General features: G+C 31.6%; 1 protein-coding gene across 15 annotated transcripts in view; it reads right to left on the bottom strand.

The window, feature by feature from the left end:
• Window positions 1-21,233, bottom strand: part of LOC115232477 (disco-interacting protein 2 homolog A) — a 262,193-nt gene that overhangs the window by 105,053 nt on the left and 135,907 nt on the right. For 13 of the 15 annotated variants that reach the window (XM_029802370.2, XM_029802374.2, XM_029802366.2 and 10 more), the window contains one exon: window positions 8,313-8,465. In XM_029802370.2, the coding sequence (XP_029658230.1) occupies window positions 8,313-8,465 (153 nt within the window). The remainder of the gene's footprint in view (window positions 1-8,312; window positions 8,466-21,233) is intronic. The other 2 variants (XM_029802375.2, XM_029802363.2) reach the window with 1 other exon arrangement.

The raw sequence follows: 21,233 nt of genomic DNA on the forward strand, positions 1-21,233 counted from the left end.
ATAGTATACTGCCTTAAGAAGCTTCATGCAGCTCAGCATTAAAAAAACATATGATGACAATGATAATGATGATATTACTAAATGACAGAAGGGAAGGAAAGCAAACTATGGTGCTAAAGAAAGCAGAATTATTACCACCTGGGAAGTATTCATGCTTGATATACAAAAATGGAGTACATAAGAATTCCATAGAGTATACCTAATATAAACTATGGGTGCACAAGTGGTGTAGTGGGATCACAGTCATGCTGACAGAGATGGAAGAATTCCTATGAGGGAGAAATGCAGGAGTAGTTAGCAGTAAGAGTACCTTTGAAAAAAGGTTATTTCAAATATTTGGAAGGCTCCATAAAGTAATTAATAGCTTCTGTTACCTAGGTGACCTAATTAACAGAGGAAGTGAGTGCACCGAAAGTATAGGAAGTGGTGTAAGAAAGGAATGGAAAAAGTTTAGCTATGAACTCTGCTGATAATAAAAAGATTTTCTTTCTAGCTGAAGAGTAGATCATATGATGCTTGTGTGTATAGTGCAATGTTGCATGGTAGGAAAATAGGGGTATATAAAGTGAAGGATACATGACAGTTGGAAAGAAACGAGGCAAGTACATTCCACAGATATGTAATGTTAGTGTGCATGAACAATGGTGCATAAATGAGCTGAGGCAGAAAAAAATGAAATTAGAGAAATGGGATATAGTGTGCAAGAGAAGAAACTGCTCATGTCGTGCATATGGAAGACAACAGCTGGGTAAAGAAAAGGCTTATGGAAAAAGTAAGTATGAAGGAGATATAGAAAGAAGTGGTGAAAGCTGATCTGAAGATGTTAAACCTCCTAAAGGGAACATGACAGAATATCCTGTGTGAAGTGATAAAAAGCAGTGCTAAAAATAAACCATCCAACCCAAGCAAGCCTGGAGAAAACAAATATAAGAACAACAGCCACACATATAAACATACATGTTTAGATGCAGTTATGGCCATGAGGTTAATAACTTCACTTTGCAAACACTCAATTCCAGGTTTAACTTCTCAGCATGATACTTGGGCAGATGATTCAGGTTGATCAATACCTTGTAAGTGAAACTGGCAGGTGGAAACTGCATAGAAGCATACTGTGCGTATGTCCACACACACACACAAGCAAACTGTATGAATCTTTGTGCACATGTGTATGCATGCATTTATGTATGGGTGCATTTGTATCCACATGCTTACTTGGCACCATTTTGGTACTGTTTGTGTATTGTAGCAGTTCAACTTGAAGACATACAATAAAGTATCTTACTTCAAAAACAAAGTTGGCATTAAGAAGGGCATCCAACTGTAAAGAAGATTTATCCAAACCAGCATTTGGAAAAGATGGTTATGATAATGATAGCATTAAATGACAGAAGAGGAAAGAAAGCAAACCATGGTACTAAAGAAGGCATATAAAACATTACTAGGTGGTGTGATAACTATGCTCTTAGTAATGTAAACTAACTTATGAAATAATTTCAGTAATGATTAAACTACTGGAGATTTGTAGTCTGGCTTAAAAACTATTGACACTACAGGAGTAGTCTAAATGTAGGTTGTCAGTGGCACCGAAGAAATCATAGATTTTATTCAATGGAATATTGTGCACATGTACACATATGAATATGGAATATGTGTAAATGAGAGACAGCGATGAAAAAACATGAGGTTCTTGCTTTGACTTTTGGCCAATTTTGTCTATTATGACAAATATAGAAAGTACTATCCCAGGAGTGTTACCGTTATGATGAGGCTAAGAAAATATCTGATAAGGAAAAATAGAGAAAAGTCCCCTTCAGCACCTTCTTCCACCTTGATACATACTTCTTTGCTGATCATTAATGTATAGCATGAGAATTACAAAAGAAAATTCAGACAAAGGACATCTTATTATCATTTCTACTAACATTCTGATGACTTTGATATTGAAGTTGGCATCTGTAAAATAGAGAAATATTCATTTTATGAAATGAACTTGGTTACTTCCACCACCTTCTTTGCAGGGAAGCAGATGCTTCTTTGCTGATCATTATGGTATGGGTTGGTAAAAAATAAAATTCTGACAAAGAACACACTTGCTGTTTGTTATCTTTTTTACTATCAGTCTAATATTAGAGAAGCTGGTACTACTAAATTTCTCAATTCATTTGAAGTTAGCAAGAAACTACAGGTCATCCTTATAGGGTGATTAAAATATACACATTGCTGCTTTAATAAGGTGTTGATAACAAATCTGGGAGAAAATAATTAAGAGAAACTAAGACAAGGTTTGCCTTCTGGCAAAAGAAAAATAAATAAATAATAAAATGTTAAATAGGAAATGGCATGTGAAAAGTAAATGATAGGGGATTGTTAAACTTCATATTTTCACATTTCATCATGCAGAGCTAAAATTTCTAAAATTTTAAGGCTAAGTAAATATTAGTCCTCTTTCTTCAGTGTTTTAAATTTGGCAATTACAAAGCAGGGGAAAAATAGGAGTCTAATTAAATAGATAAATATTGGTTGCTAGAATTTATGACAAGAACTGGTTTTCAGCAACAAAAAAGAATTATTTCTGAAGATTTAATGACTTTTAACAATGACTTTACTTTCAACTATAACACCAAAGAGAAAAACAAATCACAAAAACAAGAGATAACAACAAATAAAGCAAAAGGGCCTGTATTTTGTCTGTGTGAGCATGAGAGAGAATAGAGTACAGTTAAATAAGCATTGCCATATTACAAATTTCTGTATTCACTTGCTATAACTTAAGAAGAAGGAAGGAGTTCAGTCTAATTCGATTTACCCATCAACTTGTAAATTAAGGGTTAGATTATTATTTGGCTGAGACACTAATTGAAAATGGCATCAACTTTAATGTGTTATTCAATGTGAGTGTATGTTTGAGTGCACATGCTAAATCGCCCCCTGCTAAATTTTCTGTAACTTAAACATACATTATAGCATAACCTTAACTGTAAACTATATCACATGGTTTCATAATGTTTAAATACAACATAGTTAAATGCATTACAATAGAGACTAAACAAAAATTACATATAAAGGATGATGATAATGAAGATAATGTAGGAATTTGAAAACTGAGTGTAATTCGTTAAACATTATATGAAACAAACATTTACTGATACCACTTAGCTAACTGATTTTTGGAGAGACTGAAAGATACAAACTGACATATTGCAACAAAATGTACGAGTCAGTGCCAGAAAGTTAATAAAAAAGTGAAGATCCCCATCCCCAGCCTGCACTCCTATCTCAGTAAGTATAAATTTCTAATGGCACTAATAAGTACATTGTTGTGTATCTTCACTTTGATTGATGTAAGACAATTGACACAAAATTGGTGACAAACAGCAGGCAGCAAAAGCTACATTGCATACATACAAGATCTGCAAACATAAATATATGTTATACATACAAGGAAGTCAGAAGCACAGAGGTTAGTTATAGACAATCAATAAAGTGAACAATGGAAGAAAGATTTCCAGCTATTTGAACTCTGTGGGAAGTGTCTGGATGAGAAGACATCGAAATGTAAGCTAATGGGGGGGGGGGGGGATTTTCTAAACATTAGATAAAAAAAATTAAAAAAAGAAAAGAATATTTCTTGTATTTAGCTTTTTAAGGCAAAAAAAAAAAAAAGAAAATTGTTTAACAATGGAAATAATTAACCCTGCATTTTTAATCATAATTATCTTTCTAAGAAGTGACTACATAGAAAGAGTCATCAGACAGATAGAGAAGTGGAGGCTTAATGTAATTTAGAGGCTTCATAATCTGGTTTTGAAGGGAGACCAGATCCTCAGCCATGATTTAAACATTATTACAAAGGAAACTAATATACAGTTTACTGATGTAAATCATTAACATTTGTTCCTTAAATAAATTTAAATATATACCAAGCAAAGACTGCAACTGAGAAGTTGAAAGCCTTGTAAGCCATTTGTTTTCAATTTCTGGTTGTAGCAACTTCTAACATGCAATGGAAATCTGTCTGTCTGTATGTATGTACAAGATTAAAATGTCAATACATGGTGAGCCTGTGTATTACGATAAAAATCCTTACTGAACTTAAGTATAATATTTCACATGATATCCATATCATGAGAGAAACTGAAGTTGCCAACCTCTACTTTCAATCTCACCAACACTATTATTATTAAATTTATAATCTTGTAAGCAGAAAAAGTTTTGAAAAGGGAACTACCTAGTTTCCAAATGAAGAATGAAAAAGATCTTGACAAAATAATGGTAAATGTAAAGATTACTAACTTTTGGCTGGTGAGATAGTAGTATTACTCACCAATGTTTCTTAAAAGCTACTCCCTACCTGAAAGCAGGAAGTAGTCTTGATGAAATACATTTTGAAATATTTACCAAAATTCACTGTAACAGATGTTTAACTTTCAATAAAAGGAAATTCTAAGGAAAAAAATACTTATTTAAATTCCTAAAACATTTTATAGCAGTATCTTTGGAATCTAAGTGTATTTTATAACCTATAATTGTAGTGTTTTTTCTAAAAAATAAAATTGTGTGAAGAAAAGTGTTTGGTCACCTTTGATTAGTCATTTTGATTCAGAAAATTTGTCATAAATTATAACCACAACACATGTACACAAAAACAGTAATTACTACACATAAAAGCAAATATATTTCTGTTATTTTCCAGAAAGAATAAAATATCAGGTACCTAAATATGGCTGTCTTTACCCCAAAATAATTATTTTAACATCTTATATGAAAAAAGTTAGAGATCTCGCATCACAAATTAGAAAGTATGTTGCTATCAAAGAGATTTAAATAGCAGCTAAATATCTTAAGCCACTAATGTGTAGCAAAGCTAGCATCAAAACTAAGGATAAGTTACAAAGAAGTTTGAATAGCAAGAGGTAGTAATAGTAGAAAGAAACTGCAACTAAATATCCAAACACTAAAATTATCTTTAAGGAATTAACTGCAATACCAGATTATTAACAACTGAAAGAATAAGACTTAAGCAAATGTAGGTGCTAAGATTTTTGCATATGCATGTATAAAAAGAAAGAAAGAAGAGTAATGTGAAGTAAATCTTTTGAAACTTTGATTGAAACATTGGATAAAGGAATAGTTTTAACTGTTGCACTTAAAATTCTAGTAAAAATATAAATAAAAGCAAGCAACAAGAAGAGAAACATCTAATGAAGCTGTTGGCAAGTAATAAGAATGAAACAACAAAGAATATAACAGAAAGCAACAAGGAAATTGTAGATGACAACTAAATTCCCAGCACTTTACAATGTTTCAGATATTTCCAGTAAGCAGTATATTTGATGTGTAAATAAGTAAACCACGAACTAAAGAATAATGAGAAACAAAAACATGAAATGAATATGAATACCAACACATAACAACCATATTTATGCTACAGATAAAAGTTGGTCAAAGATGAAATTCGAAACAATTTTACATTCTTGTAAATGTTGGCTGGGATAGGATGGAAGTACAAATTTAGACATTAGTGTGACTAGTTGTCAAATCTTATGACTAGATTTTTGTCCAATGGGACAAACATTCAACATCCATCTAAATGCATGAGAGAAACATACCAACCAACAAACATTACACAGGAACTGTAAGTGCCCATGTAACTATTTGAACTTGTGTGCACTAAAAATTTTAGCCACCGTAACACTGAGTTAAAAGTAATGTCAACAAAATCTAAAAACTTATGGCTTGAAGTTATCATAAGAAATTTTGGTCCTTTGAGCACAAGCTAAAATCTATTTCTGCATTCACATTTTCTTAATTACTTCAAGTCAATACAAAGGGCAGTTGAACAAAGTGCAGCAAGCCTCTAGGTAGCAGAGTTGTAAGTTTATGTTGCTGTTCAGTGCTTTGCTTTAGCTAAGGTACTGGAAATCACATTTACCAAATTTCAGAGAAGAAAATCAATTTACAATATTTTTTATTCTCTTTCATTCATTTTTAACATGAAGATCAAATTCTCTTGAATATGAATATGCAGTAGCATATAGAGTTGTGGATAGTAATAGATATAGTGAGATGGTGTTTGAAGAAAGAAACAATGTCGACTGAAGAGGGAGAGTAGTGGTAACTGCAATGGGATGATATTAGATGTAACATGATGATGATGGCTGGTGTAGGTTTAAAGTGGTGGCTCTAGTGAGATATCAGTGTTTGTACTGAGATATCAGAGTGGCTGTATCTAGTGGGGTGTCTGTGGCAGTATGTAATGAGATATCAGTAGCTGCATGTAGCAGAATGTCAGTGGTTGTATGGATAGGAATGGCACTGGCCTGTAACAGAATTGAAATGGCTTTAGTAAGATGGAACTGGGGTGTTTATAGTGAGATAGAGGTCATTTAAACATTCAATGAGTTCTAAAAATTTGTGGTGATTTAGTGGGATGAGGTGATGTGGTGGGTGCTGTAGAGAACGATGGTTGCCATGAAGACAGCAGGTAATATATCACCAAGTAGCAGATATAAGATGCTTAGTCTCTTAATGAGTGCGTAAGGTGGTAAATATGTTTTATTCAATATATGAATTTTTTGCTTCATGAAGTAGTCATTGTTAGATTCTTTCTTTTTCTATCTGCATACAAAAATACACAACTCATAATATTCAGCAGTCTACATACATTGTGGAAACAAATTGAGTGGATGTAGTTTTAAAAGAATGCAAGTCTAGTGATAAGAGCTGAGTTGTAGGTTTGCTGGTTGAAAGTGGGTGGCAAGGAATCCTTAACCTAATCACCCAGGATTAGGTTAAGGATAGATCTGTCTTTAATCTTTCTTAAGATTTTCAACAGTCTGATGTGTAAATAATATCTTTCAGCTTTTTATGTATAAACAAACCATAGAAATACCACACAATAAAATATAAAAAGTATGAAGTAAATCAGAAAAAAAAAAAGATCTAAAATGTTTTTTTTAAGAGAAAATATTTGAAAAATGTAAGTTATGTCCTAAGTCTAAATATTAGATTTGAGAGTTGAGCATAAAGACTTACACAAATATGTATTGAACAGGGAAAAGGAACAGAATTAGAGTTAAAGCAGAATGCTTCATGCAAATAGCTAACTCATTTGTGTTTTTAAACAGAATATGAGTGTTATATTTATAGTTAGTAGCAAAAATGTATGCTGGACAGTTTTGAATGAACTGAATCAGAATTTTAAAAATTTTATCCCAATTGGGAAAAATTCAATTACTAATGGCAATGTGAAAGAGATAAACATCATAACTTTTTATTTCTCTGTCTGTACACACCTGAAGTTTCACACCCTATACAGTATTAACTTCATCAGTAATTTTAAAATAAAACTGACATAGCACAGCAAACCTAATTTATACGATTAAGATTAGCAATAATAATGTGCTAATAATTTAGAATTTCTATCAAAATAGAAAACAGAAATTTTCCAGTCTGATCATATTAATTATATCACGAAATTTAACAGCTTCTGGCTATTCAACAATAAGAGAAAAAAGAATGTTACACCTGTTTATATTCATTAGAAATTTAACACAGGTTTATAAATACACCAATATATATATAAAGAAATCTTGTCCTTTCCTTTAATATGCATAATTATGTTCAACACAAAAAGATGTTATAACTTTGAGGTAGCCCAGTTTCCCATCACTATGAAGTTTTTGCTGATATCATGAGCAACACCAATGCCTTTTGCCAAAGTTCACATGGATGAGAGAAAAACTGCTATTCAGTGACATAAGGAAGTAAGTCTTCTGGTAGATGACGTTAATGATAATATGATGACAACAATAATGATAATGGAAAGATTAAAGACAAAAGTGAAGAAGATAAATATGACCACTGAAGATAATTATTAGTTATCAATTTCTTGATAGTTATGAATTGCAAAATAACATGTTCAATATAACTCACACTAATTATTTTTTTCAATTCAGATACCATTTTAAATTACCCAAATACTCTTTTTTTTTTAAAAAAGCATGAATAAAAAACAACTGCTCCTGTATAGCTATGTAAAACATGCAGATAAGATTTTAAAAATTGCTTCACATATAAAAACATGTGTATACAATAGGGATTAACCGTGCAGCTAACTATTTGGCTAAGAGCTACATATATCTACATTACAAAAAGGAGGAAGGGAGAGGTAAAACAATGGATGCAGTAACAAAGAATTCAGCATAAAATGCACTAAGAATTTAAATGGGGAAAAGTGGTGGGTAGTGATGGTGATGGTGTTAGTTATCTGCCACTAGAAGAACCAGATTAGAATGTTAGTTACTGACTGGAGTAGTAAGTACCATGTGTCTCTCTACGTTGCTGCTGATGTTGCTGTTGGCCATGGTAATTCACAGATGTGCGCTTTGATGGGAGAGGCATGACAGGGACTTTCTTATTTTGCATTGCCAGAGCCTGCATCACAGCCTCGGTTCGGATTTCTGTAAAGAGGAAACACCAGATTAAAACAGGAATATAAAAAGTTAAATAAGGTAAAAACTAAATGAAATGCACACAAGAACACAGAGAATCACTGACAAACAAATAAACAATTATAATCATAAAGAATACAATATTGCATAAGTTTAACTCGTTCAGAAACAGTTCAGAAATATTCATGTATATTCTTTGCTTTAGTAAACCTAAAATCTATGCATTTATCTTTATTATATATGAACAATATCATCTTCCCTTACATACATTTCAATGATTGAGAATTACTTACAATAGTTAAAGGTTTACAAAGAATCTAAAAATGTAAATCCTAATCATTATTAATCTGTTTCCTGTGTGTGTATCTTCATCCTTATCATGAGACAAAATTAATAAAATGATAGAAGCTTTTTTTTAGTTAAGTTTGTTCTTTGACTATGGAAGATATGATAAAGCAGTTATAATTCTATTAAGAGATAACTAGTTTGCCATTTGTCACATAAGCAAATGGGGAGGAGTGACCCTCTATTAGCTGTGAAACCTGCCAGAAATAACACCAAACCACCCCACTTTTTTTTCAGACTTCACCATCTCAAATATCAATGCATGTTATGCACAATATAGTCCATGATATACAAAAGGATGGAATGTTCATATGACAATCTTTATGATAGATCTTAATGGGGACCTGAAGCTAAACAACAACTTTGTAACTGTACAAATTACTCAGATATGATTTTCAATACAATTTTTTGATAGAAAACATTTTCTTTTTCTAAAATGCCTTGTAAATAGTAATTAAGTTTACTATAATAATGGTTATGTTGATTATTATAATGATCACTAGCAGATAGAATAGTATGATTAACTACATTGATGAGCACATAATACAGAATAGTAAGATAAGCTACAATGTTGGGTGCCTAATACATAACTTCTGATTACTATAGTAAGGTAGCTAAGTGAATGTTCAATTAAAAAAGGTAATGAAGATATCTACATATCTGTAAAAATGTCCTTCATTGAGTTTGTTATCAGTGTGCATGCATTTTGTAGGTTTAGAAGCAGATGGCACTTCAAGAATCACAGCTTATTTAGCTATGATTGTAAAGGAAAATATACCAGTAATCCCCATCAGGTGGCAAGTACCATAGATAGTAAATGTTTAACAACTAGGCTTGCAACTCATGTCTTATTTTCAGTCACAGATATTTCACTTACTCTGCTTAAAGAACATTAGTGTTATTATTGATTCCTTCACTCACAAAGTACAATTAATTGAGTACTTATTGTATGATCATGTATGTGTGAGTGCATACTCATGCAAAACAGTACCTATGCATATGTGTGTGTGTGTGTATATATATATATATATATATATAGAGAGAGAGAGAGAGAGAGAGAGAGAAACATATTTACACAGTTTTATAAACAAGTGCTTCACAAATACCTATCTTGGTTGAGGTTATTATGGAAATAATTAAATATATAAGAATATTAAAATTTTTATTTAGTTTTTTTTTCCAATTAATAAATTATTGAAAATATTCAAAATTGGTAGACAACTGGTAATAACAAATCAATAAGTTCTGTTGATAATGAAAAATTCTATGTATTAACCATAACTGAAATGTGCCAATAGAATTATCTATATAAAATAGATCTTAATCTTATTAATGAGATCAGTCTACAGGACACTTCTGGTCAATATATGCAAATATCCTTCAAATGAAAAATGCGTTGTTTTTCATGTAAGTGACATGAAATCGATTAGTTGTGAGTGAGTGATCATAATAGTTTAAGGTTCAAGACTAAATAAGTAAAATTTTAATGTATATCAGAATAACTTGGTGTAGTATAAATGGCAAATGAGAAAATAGCAAATATATAATAATTTTCAAATGGCCACTCAGGAAGATGTTAATCAAATTAGTTATAATTCTCTTTTATTTAGTGTTAGCACAGCTAATATCCAACTCTGACATCATGAACTTCATCTATTGGCTTTTTGAACATTACTTTGACTTCTTTACATGTTCATTCATCACCCTACTACCTTAAATTTTGTATTAAGTTGTTCTGACATGGTTTGAAGATATGTTTATAATTAAGCTGAATTAGAAGATGGCAATAAGAAATAATTTACTGAACAAGTAAAAATTGGACACTGGAAAAAGTACAAAAATGGCTGTAATATGATTTATAGATTCACTAACCCTCAGTCAACATTTCTGAGGAGAAAAAAATGTAATGCATGCTCTTTAGATAAATTACAGGTTCCTATAAGAGTACATATGAAGTATGATGTCTGTTGTTGATTTTACTCAAAACATCAGAGGTGGTGATGACATTTCAGAAAGAAAATATAATTAGAAAATACAGTTCTATATTTAAGAGATGAGGAATTAGGTACATTATTTACAATTGATGGATATTTGTCCTCATCTTGTTTGTTGTTAACATGTTTCGGCCAATATACCCTCCAGCCTTCATCAGGTGTCTTGGGGAAATTTCAAACCTGGGTTCTCATTCCTAAGGTATTTTTCGGTTATTGTTATTATTATTATTCAGGTGCATGGAATCAAACTCAGAATAACACCAGCGTAAAATACCTTAGGAATGAGAACTCATATTCAAAATTTCCCCAAGACACCTGATGAAGGGTGGAGGGTATATTAGCTTAAGCGTTGTGTAAACAACAAACAAGATAAGGACAAATAACCATCAATTGTAAATAATGTAAATAATTAGAAAATGTTAATTATAATTAATGACAGGGTTGTGTCATCTATGTATTTAATATTATAAATCTATTAGTGTTGGTATTGTATAATGTTGAAATGTAAGATATCATAAAAGAGAAAGTATAGAGAGAAACAAAGTTATCTATTATTTAATGCAAATCTAAGAGACAGACTGTGACCAGGTGTATGTACGTAGCAGATGAAAATTAAAATCTTAAAATCATCAAACTGCTTGCAAAAGAGATAGATACAAAGAACCAAATAAAATGCTGAGAGTTCATAATTGGCAAAAGTTCTAAAATGGCATGCCATTAAAAAAAAAATACAAGGAAACTATTTTACAAGCTGAACATAAAATATGATGATAATGATGATCAAATTATTAAATTATACAAACACTTTTGTTTAGCTATAAGAGGACACACCTTTACAAATTCTCAACTAGATAATGATGAATAAAAACAAATAAATTGGCAAATTTTCTCAACAAACAGAATGTGACTAAAAAAAATTTTAAATGAAAGTGATCCAATCTGTGACAAATGTTGCGTAGCTAGTGAGAAGCTCTACTAGCATGCAACCATGAAGGGGAAGATGTATAAATGCAGCCATTAGAAGAGTGATAGTACTCTGACTTGAGGCAATCTATGCATATCATAGCTGACTGCTTCTAGTAAGCAGTTGCTGTAGAGCAGAAAGAAAGTGGAAGAAAATGATATAAGATGTTGATGAAGGCAGTTGTACTTTCTCTTAAATGAATAGTCTGTAAACTTCCATGTTGTAACTTCTTTTAATTATATCCAGATAACAATTGCCATTCATGTATAAGAAATCTCATCCTCTTAACTGTGCATAGTATTCCATATTTAGTATTGTGCTACTTCAATAAAATCTGTTAGATTACATCGTATGATTATGATATTATATAGCACAATATCTTTAAAATAACAATTTGTTTTTCATATTTTTTATTTCTGGTGAAGTTTTAGTGATATCTAAAAAGAACAGTCACGACAACAATGGAAATATATTACCTATATTAGCTATCGCAATATTTCCTATAAAGATTTAAGTATCAACAATATTAAATCTTTAAGTTTTTCTAATAAATAGAGCATTACAAGATAAATCCTATATTTGCAACTCAACAAAACTTCTTAGATCCTAACAGACCTAGTTAAAAAGCAGGAGCCTACAGTTTGAGGAAATTTTCAAGTCAAAGAGTAGATAAGAATTCATGGGTTTTGTTAACTCATTGGAATTTTTTCTCTTAAAATATTTGTATTTTGATTGTTTTAAGGAAAGTGTGTTTAAAAGAAAATATAGCGAAACTAATTTTGAGTAATAGATAGAAAGACCATACTGTTAAAGAAAATAGATTGACTGGGCTAATATTGAAGGCTGACATTGACAGAAGCTGCAGTAGTAATGATTTCTAATACTGATTCAAAGCTACAAATTGAGGGAGGAGCATATGGTCAAATAAATTCACTCCAGTACTGGTATCAACTGCCAGAAAGATTAAAGGCAAAGTTGACCTTGGTGGAAGTTTAGCTCTAGGAATTGACTAAGTACAGCAAGGCAACTTTGTTCACTGCTTTACTAATTCTGCTATCTATGTCTCAAAAGCTGAAGAAAAAATTGGAAGTAAAATAATGAAGAAATGATAGGTGACACTGTGCAGACTAACCAAAGGAATGGGCCAGTCATAATTTGAAGACAAATTAATCTCATCATCATCGTTTAACATCCGTTTTCCATGCTAGCATGGGTTGGATGGTTCGACAGGGTTCCAGGAAGCCAGGAGGCTGCGCCAGGCTCCAGTCTGGTCTGGCAGTGTTTCTATAGTTGGATGCCCTTCCTAACACCAACCACTCCATGAGTGTAGTGGGTGCTTTTTTACATGCCACCAGCACAGGGGCCAGATCTATCAATCTAAAATATAGTGATGCACATACCTTATATGTAAAGATATAAAAATCATATTCCCTGCCTACTCATAGTTAATCCATTTCCATGTCCAATAACTCAAGTCCATCTTAAATGATCAAATATCAGTGGATAATACTGTTTTTAACTAACCTGCATTATGTATTTTTAATTTACATGCCGAAACTACAACTCAAGTACCTGATTTAAATGAAACACCTTGCCTATCTTACTAAACTGGGAATTTCTATACACACCATAATCTTTGTTGTATGTGTTGTTTACTGTTAACATGATTACATTTGGAATATTTCAGTTCCTAATTCAAAAAAATTTAATTTTGATGTTCATTCTATGTAGTTAAGTTTCTTTTGCCATCTTCCTACAATTTCTCTCAAAGCCTTCAAATAGGAATATTAGTACCTTTTATATTAATAAAGCTAGCATCATTAGGCACTTCAAACCTCAATCCAACAACTAATCAGGTACTTATGACTAACATGTTTAATATCATTACTAAGATGTTTATTCACTGAGTACTTTCACTTCTGTCACAATGGTTTCAGTATTCTTTTAATGTTTCAATCCGAGATGCTCAATTCTAAAATAGGGTTTGTTAAAGTCAAAATATTTAATAACTATATTTCTCTCCATTTTTAATTAAGTGGTTTCTATCACCCACACCACTATAATTACCTCATACTTTCTATCATATACCAAAAATCCTGCTCTAGTAACAATTTCAGTTCAGCTTCATTCAAACTGTCTCTGCTCTGAAATTTGAACTGTGCCTGTTGGTGAACATACCAATATGCAAGCATCTGCACTTTTGCTTAAAAGGTGAGACATGATAAGAGATGATAAGAAGAAGCAAAATTATTACTGATAGATGTGAGGAGGCACTGCACTGACTTTCCATCATAGAAAATGATGACTCAGACAGACTGCTGGCATACTGGTAAAGTTAACAACATAATTGACTAATTTTGTAAAACTTATCCAAGATAGGAAAACAGTGTCATTTATTTATCCTTTATGACTGAGTTGAAACATGGCTTGTGAGTCAGTGAATATTGATGCCAGTTAATGTTAATCAGACACGTAGCATTGAAATGTCCAGCTCTCCTAACACAGCATGGTAGCTCACTCATGATCATTTATTAAAATTTGTACTCTTGCTTTTATTTATTCATTTTATAATTTCTACTGCATTTCTTTAGTTTGCAAATTGTAACACTAATTAAATGACCTAACAAAATCAATATGCAAAAAAATAAATAAATAAATAAATAATTGGTAAATTCCTGGCATATTTCACATGACAGAGATTTCTAAAAAGGTTTCCAAAGACTTCATTTCATAAGTTAGAACCAAGATGTTATAGGACCAAAATCAATCAAATGTGAATGATGAAATCATTTTTTCATGCCTCCGTTTATTTTAACTACAGAAATCTCAATTTTGTAGATAAAATAATTTTCCATGAAAAATTATACTCACATTATTTAGAGCAAGCATATGAAATATATTCCTATACTACACAATGTAGTACTAACAAAAGGCAAAAACATTTACAAGGGTCAAGTAAAGATGACTGAATCATTCTTTTCATACGTCATCAACCCATGAGGGCAAGATCTGAGCTTGGAAGATAAAGGATTGTAGCTGTCATACCAGTTATGATATCCATTTGCCCTCACAATATATTACAATAGTGAAACTACATGAAAGGAGATATATGCACCTATAAATGCAATACAGCATCATTACTAAAATTACCATCATCATCATTATATTCTATGTAATAATCCCAGTTTGGGACCTCGAATGAGTATTTTCTCCTGTAGCTTTGTGTTGATAGATATATTGTAAGGGAAATCTGGTTGACAGAAAACCATGTGTGTGCATGTTTGTGTCCACACCATCACCACCACTTGAAAATTGGTACTGGTTTGTTTACATCCCTGTAACTTAGAAGATTAGCAAAAGGGACCCATAAAATTTAAGTACCATACTTTAAAAACATAAGTACTGGGGTCAATTTGTTCGACTAAACCCTCAAAGGCAATGCCTTAGCATGATTGCAATCCAATGGCTGAAATAACTTCCATCATACAGCAGAATATTCAAAAGATAAAATACTTGCATAATTAAAAAGTCTGCTTAGCAACCATATGGTTCTAAGTTCAAGTCTACAGTGGCACCTAAGGCAAGTGTTTTCTAGAATAGCTTCAAGTTGAACAATGCTTTGTGAGTAGCATTTGGTAGAGGTAAAATGTGCAGAAATCTATAACACATATGATATGATAAGGTGTGTGTGTATTTGTTTATTTTTATTTGTATCTTTCTATACCCCATAAATTAGCAGTTTGACAAACAAAGGTCAATAAAATAAGTACTATACTGAAATAAATGCTGAAGTTGATATGATTGACTATATCCTTGAAGGTAATGTCTCAGCATGTTCAAGGTCCAATGACTGAAACCAGTAAAGCAGTAGGGGTTGGGGTGGCAGTATATCTTACTAGTGTATATTAATACACTGCTATAATACATTCCTGAGTTTCATTTTAAAGCAAGACTGTATGTTTTGAACATATAAATATAGTTCAATGCACCAATTTTATAACCACTAAGTAAAAATGTTCCATAAATGTACTGGAGGAAATAATATATGTGACTTGCATGTTAACATAACAATAAACAGATGGGATCTATTTAACCATTACTATCAGCCGGTCCAAATATAACATTGACTGCCTTGTAATTGTATAAAGTCAACAAATAATCTTGCCAGTTTGTAATAACACTTCATTAAACATTTGTTTTGGCAAAGACTTGATTGTAAAATTCCTGTAGTTTTATGGTGAGTTTAAGATAGTTTAAAGTCTAATCAAATACTAAAATAATCTTATAACAGAAAAGCATAAGTTCATGACTAATATCAGCCGATAAAAGACACTAGTAACCTTGTTACACTAATTCAGGAACAGTCAAAATATTTTATTAAGAAATAGTGTTTTAGGTTAAACTAATATAAAATAAATAAAGAGGGATACATTTATAGAAATTAGTAGCTATTAAAGAAAAATAATGAATAAGAGAAAGAAGAAACATTTTAAAAGAACTATTAGGATGTAACAAGAAAGTAGTGTCAGGTTTGAAGTAAACACTGGGTTCAACTATTCCATTGATAAAGAATAAAAATATAAAATGATTTCTTTTTCTTTTTCTACTTTTTGAGTATATATCTTAGAAAGGAAAACATGAATAGTTTTTCTTTCTAGTAACTTAGTCAAGCTGGTAGGCACTGTCCATGATGTTTATAGACCATCCATTCTGATGAGATCAAGACAGTGTTGAGGCTGAACTTTTGTAGGTCAATGCCAGCTTTGGGTAAAATGATTGGACAAAGTATGAGATAGGTAATGTGAGAGAGATAACAAATGATGAAACAAATGCATTATTAAAGTTCCCATTGAAGAAAGATTTTGAGGCTCCTACCAGAGAGCTTATGTAAGCAGTGTTTTAACTGAGTGGGTGATGATTGTAAGCTAAAATTTATAGGGAAAATTAGATGTGACAGTAAAGTCATAAAGCACAGAATGAAAAAAAACAGGACACAGAGTACACCTGGGTTCACAAAATATGGAGAAGATGAAGTGCTATCAGTGTACATTTCAACAAAAAAGTCTGAAAAGATTCTGATCTAAAAGATCAAAGAAACCCATAAGCAACTAACTAAACTATATTCAGATGTTTTACCTACATCAAAGATAACTCTGCTTTTCAAAGGTAAGAAATTGCTGGCTCATGATGTAGAAGATAGGTCTCCAGTAGATTGGCCATATGAGGAGGGAGGAAGAGAGAGACTTCAAGTTAAGAAAAAAAGATAGTTCATTATTTACAATTGATGGATATTTGTCCTCATCTTGTTTGTTGTTAACACGACGTTTCGGCTGATATACCCCACAGCTTTCATCAGGTGTCTTGGGGAAATTTCAAACCTGGGTTCTCATCACTAAGGTATTTTTCGATGTTGTTATTGTTATTATTATTCAGGTCACTGCTTGGAATCAAACTCAGAATAACAACAACAAAAAATACCTTAAGAAGGAGAACCTAGGTTTGAAACTTCCCCCAGACACCTGATGAAAGCTGGAGAGTATATCAGCCGAAATGTGTTAACAACAAACAAAATGAGGACAAATATCTGTCAATTGTAAATAATGCACATAATTCCTCATCTCTTAAATATAGAAAAAGATAGTTGTTTACAACCGTCTCCATCACCTTTGAGGTATTATCAATTCAAAAGGCTTAATCGAAATAACACAACAGTTTGAGAACGTTTATCAGTGTAAATGTCAGTAGAGTGTAAATGTCAGTAGAGTGTAAACTGTCAAGTAGAAGATTTCAAATATAGAAAACTTTTGAGTACTTTCTTTCTTGACTGGCATTTAAATTCACCAAATGTTTTTTTACTAAAATGTTTTCTAATTAGTCATACTTCATTAGATATCAACAAAAACAGCAAACAGAAAATTACATCATTTTAAAACATTATTAGTACCTCAGCAAAAAAAAAAAATAAAATAAAGCCTAGTGTATAACATTTAAATATATTCTATTTAAAGAAAAACCTAAAACAAATTTAATATTTTACGAACTTCATTATGTACTAAATATTTTAAATTTGAAAGAATCGCATTTACATTTGCTGAAAGACTGTATCACTATACACATATAACAGAATCATGTTTAGAGTTAGCACTATACTAAAGAAATGTGATGTGGCAATAAGAACAAATAGTAATCGGAACAAGTTGGTGGGCCTGCAGCTTGGCACCTGAAGAAGTAATCTTATGCAGGCCAGTATCATAAGTTGCTGGATCAAGTTAAGATGCATGGTGATATGAGGCTCTTGAAAGGACCGACCCAACTCAGTGAGATTGCATTCTGGAAGTGCTCTGTGTATGTGTATGCACAACTGGACCCTTCGCCCAAATTCCTCTTCAAGACACCACCCATCATCTCTCTAACTGCAACTCTTCTTTGATATCGCCTATTTTTCTTCTATCTGATGCCATTTTACTTGCTATTAGTTCTTCATTCATTAATACTGTTCTCTCCACCTACGCTGTATATTGATCACCCATTCCCTTGGGGTTTATAGTTTTGCAACCAGCATGGCAACCTCAGTAGTATTAGTGGCTTGAATAGAAAAGAAAAAAAAGTACCTAGTACATGTTCTAAAGTGGTTGGGGTTTAGAAGGGTATCTAATCATGACAAAACAGACAGAGTACAATATAGTTCTTGGAGCCATCAGATGGATATTAAATGACAATGACGACAGTGTAAAATTGAAGGACTGATAAAGCTTAGCTGGGTAAGAAGGTTATGGAAAGTTTTGGTTTTATTATGGTATTTTTTTTATTGACTGCAAAACAACACATTGTTAATTCTTCCTTCTAATCGATCAACTGTGTGGGATATCAGTCACAAACTACAAGAATGGTAATTATGAGTGTTGCATTAAAATTTGGGCATCTATCAATTTGGTAATGTTACTACTATTCTGATATTCTGTAAGTAAACTAGCGCTCTATACATTGCTGTCCTTTGCCTTTTCTTCCCATTTTTTTTCTAATTAAAAATGAAATACATAAATAAATGTTTAAGAGTGAATTTTAAAGTTTTAAGGCTTAGAATTTCCAATATTTTCACTATGGAAATACACATCATATTATATATACATTAAGGAATGTATGTATGACTATGAGTACTTTGATTTTAATTTCTCATATCTTTAAATATTGATGTCTAGTATTCAGAGATAAGCAATTTAAATGTATTTAATATTATATAACATGTAAGTTACATTATAATTATACATTCATAATACAGACATTTGTGCTAAAATATGCATATAAATACATCATTTCGAAAACAAAGATACCAAATTTCTTATAAAAAGAAAGAGAAATAAGAACAAAGACAGACAGCAGAATTTTCTAGTCAGGACAGATAGACAGACGAGATAATATGAAATGGTGGCAAAACTTGAAGTAATTTTCACACAGAGGCAGAAGTGAAACTTTGAGATCATGCCAGTTTATAAATAAAAATGGATTTAAGAATATTTACATGCACAACAAAAAAACAATTTCAAAATAAAGAGATGTGACAGACAGATAGATAGATAGATAGAAAGATGAAAAAAATTGAAAATGACAAAGATATGAAACAATAAAACAAGAGCTTAATCTATTGTACATATATGCATTAATTTACAATTGAAATATCAATTGGAGAAAATGTAAATTCAATCAATTTGTACAAAAATATTGGATAAATTAGCAGGTTTCCACTGGAATATAATTAACATAAATATTATTATTTAAACAATATTAGGGTTAGTAGATTGGCAGTTCTCCAAGACATGAGCATTTTACCAAAGCACTTTAGAAAGAGAGGATGAGAGATATGGAAGAGAAAGACAGAACACTTAATAGTGTTACAGTTTGTTTTGTACACAAGAATGCAGTAAAAAGTCATTTTTACCTGACAAAAGAAAGGGAAGGTATAAGGAACCAACAGATATACTAATTAATTCAAATTGATTTGAGCAAATTTATACATTTTTATATCATAAAATGCCATACCTTCTCTTTCTTCCTAAAAAAACAACAACTAATTACACAAATATTTACCTAATTAACATTTCCCAGCAATCAGGGAAAAGGTGTGACTTCTTCCAGTTGAATTACATTAAATACTGCTTAAGCAAACAAATGGTGGGTATTTAAGACACAGATACTAAATTTAAAGACTTAAGATGAAACCTCACAATCTGCGGCAGAACTTTTACAATATTGCAACTGATTTAACTGTAGCCTGTTTTCTATTTCTAGCAACTGAGAAATATATGTTAGTAAGGAGTTAACAGTCTAAATGAGAGCTGTAGTGATGGGAAAGCAGAGGGGGGTGGGACTCAATAAAGATCTATATATAGAAACTATGAACAATCCAAGAGAGGAGGCATTAAAATAATAAAACAATATGAATGGTATATACTGGCGTGTGTGTGTATATTCTATATATATATATATATATATATATATATATATATATATATATACACACACACACACACATAAAATCACCCATAAACAAACATTACTAAAGCTGGAAGTGCAATACTAGCAGGTGAGGAAGAAAATTATATGCTTATTTGAAAAAGTTGGAGTGAATTAAAATCAGGAGGAAAGATTAATTAGGGATATAAGAACTGTTTGCAAATGCCAATTGGGTAAACAGTAGTTAATTTGCATATACTTATGTATGTAAGACTCATAGTCTTGGGCAGCTTTGCACAAAAGCAGCTCATTAGAAGAACAGAAAATGTTTAGCCACAGGTTTGGAGTTACCTCAAGCAATGTTTCAGAAGTAAAAGACATGCTCATAGAAGGATCATCTACACAGGTGGTTCTCAACTTTTCGTTTTTTAGCTCATGTCCCCCTTCCAAACTTACAAAAACCCTGATAATTCGCCAGTGGTGGAACCTATTTTACTATTTGTTAATCAGCTCCGTCGCATGACTTTTAGAGGGCCCCCAGCAACTTTTTGTTTCGAGGCCCCGTCCCTCCAATCAAAACTCATAATCTACATACCTTTTATTCATAGCTATATTTTACTTTATTCTATCTGAAGTTCAATATTTCATGTTATCCTGAAGAACATCTTTAAAAGTACAGCAAGTTAAATTTATTTAATGAATAAAAGAGCACTTTTATAATCCAGGTAACTTTCAAAGACAAACACGGCACATTTTCTACTTCGCAAAATCATTGATCAGTTCAGTATAATCAAGCTGAGAGCTAAGCCTGTGTTCAATAGATATCATAGACAATCCACAAAATTTGGTACACATTCGTAGTACAATGTAATATTTTTACAAGAACATTTGCAGGTACAATGTATTACCCTTATATTTCTTGAAATTTTCAGTTAACATAGTTTAATTATTTTTCAAAATCTTAAACAAAGTAAATAGATGACTCATCTACATACTTTGATCTTAACATGGAGCCCCTCAACC

Source organism: Octopus sinensis, linkage group LG2, assembly GCF_006345805.1.
Source record: "Octopus sinensis linkage group LG2, ASM634580v1, whole genome shotgun sequence".
Taxonomy (NCBI): Eukaryota; Metazoa; Mollusca; class Cephalopoda; order Octopoda; family Octopodidae; genus Octopus; species Octopus sinensis.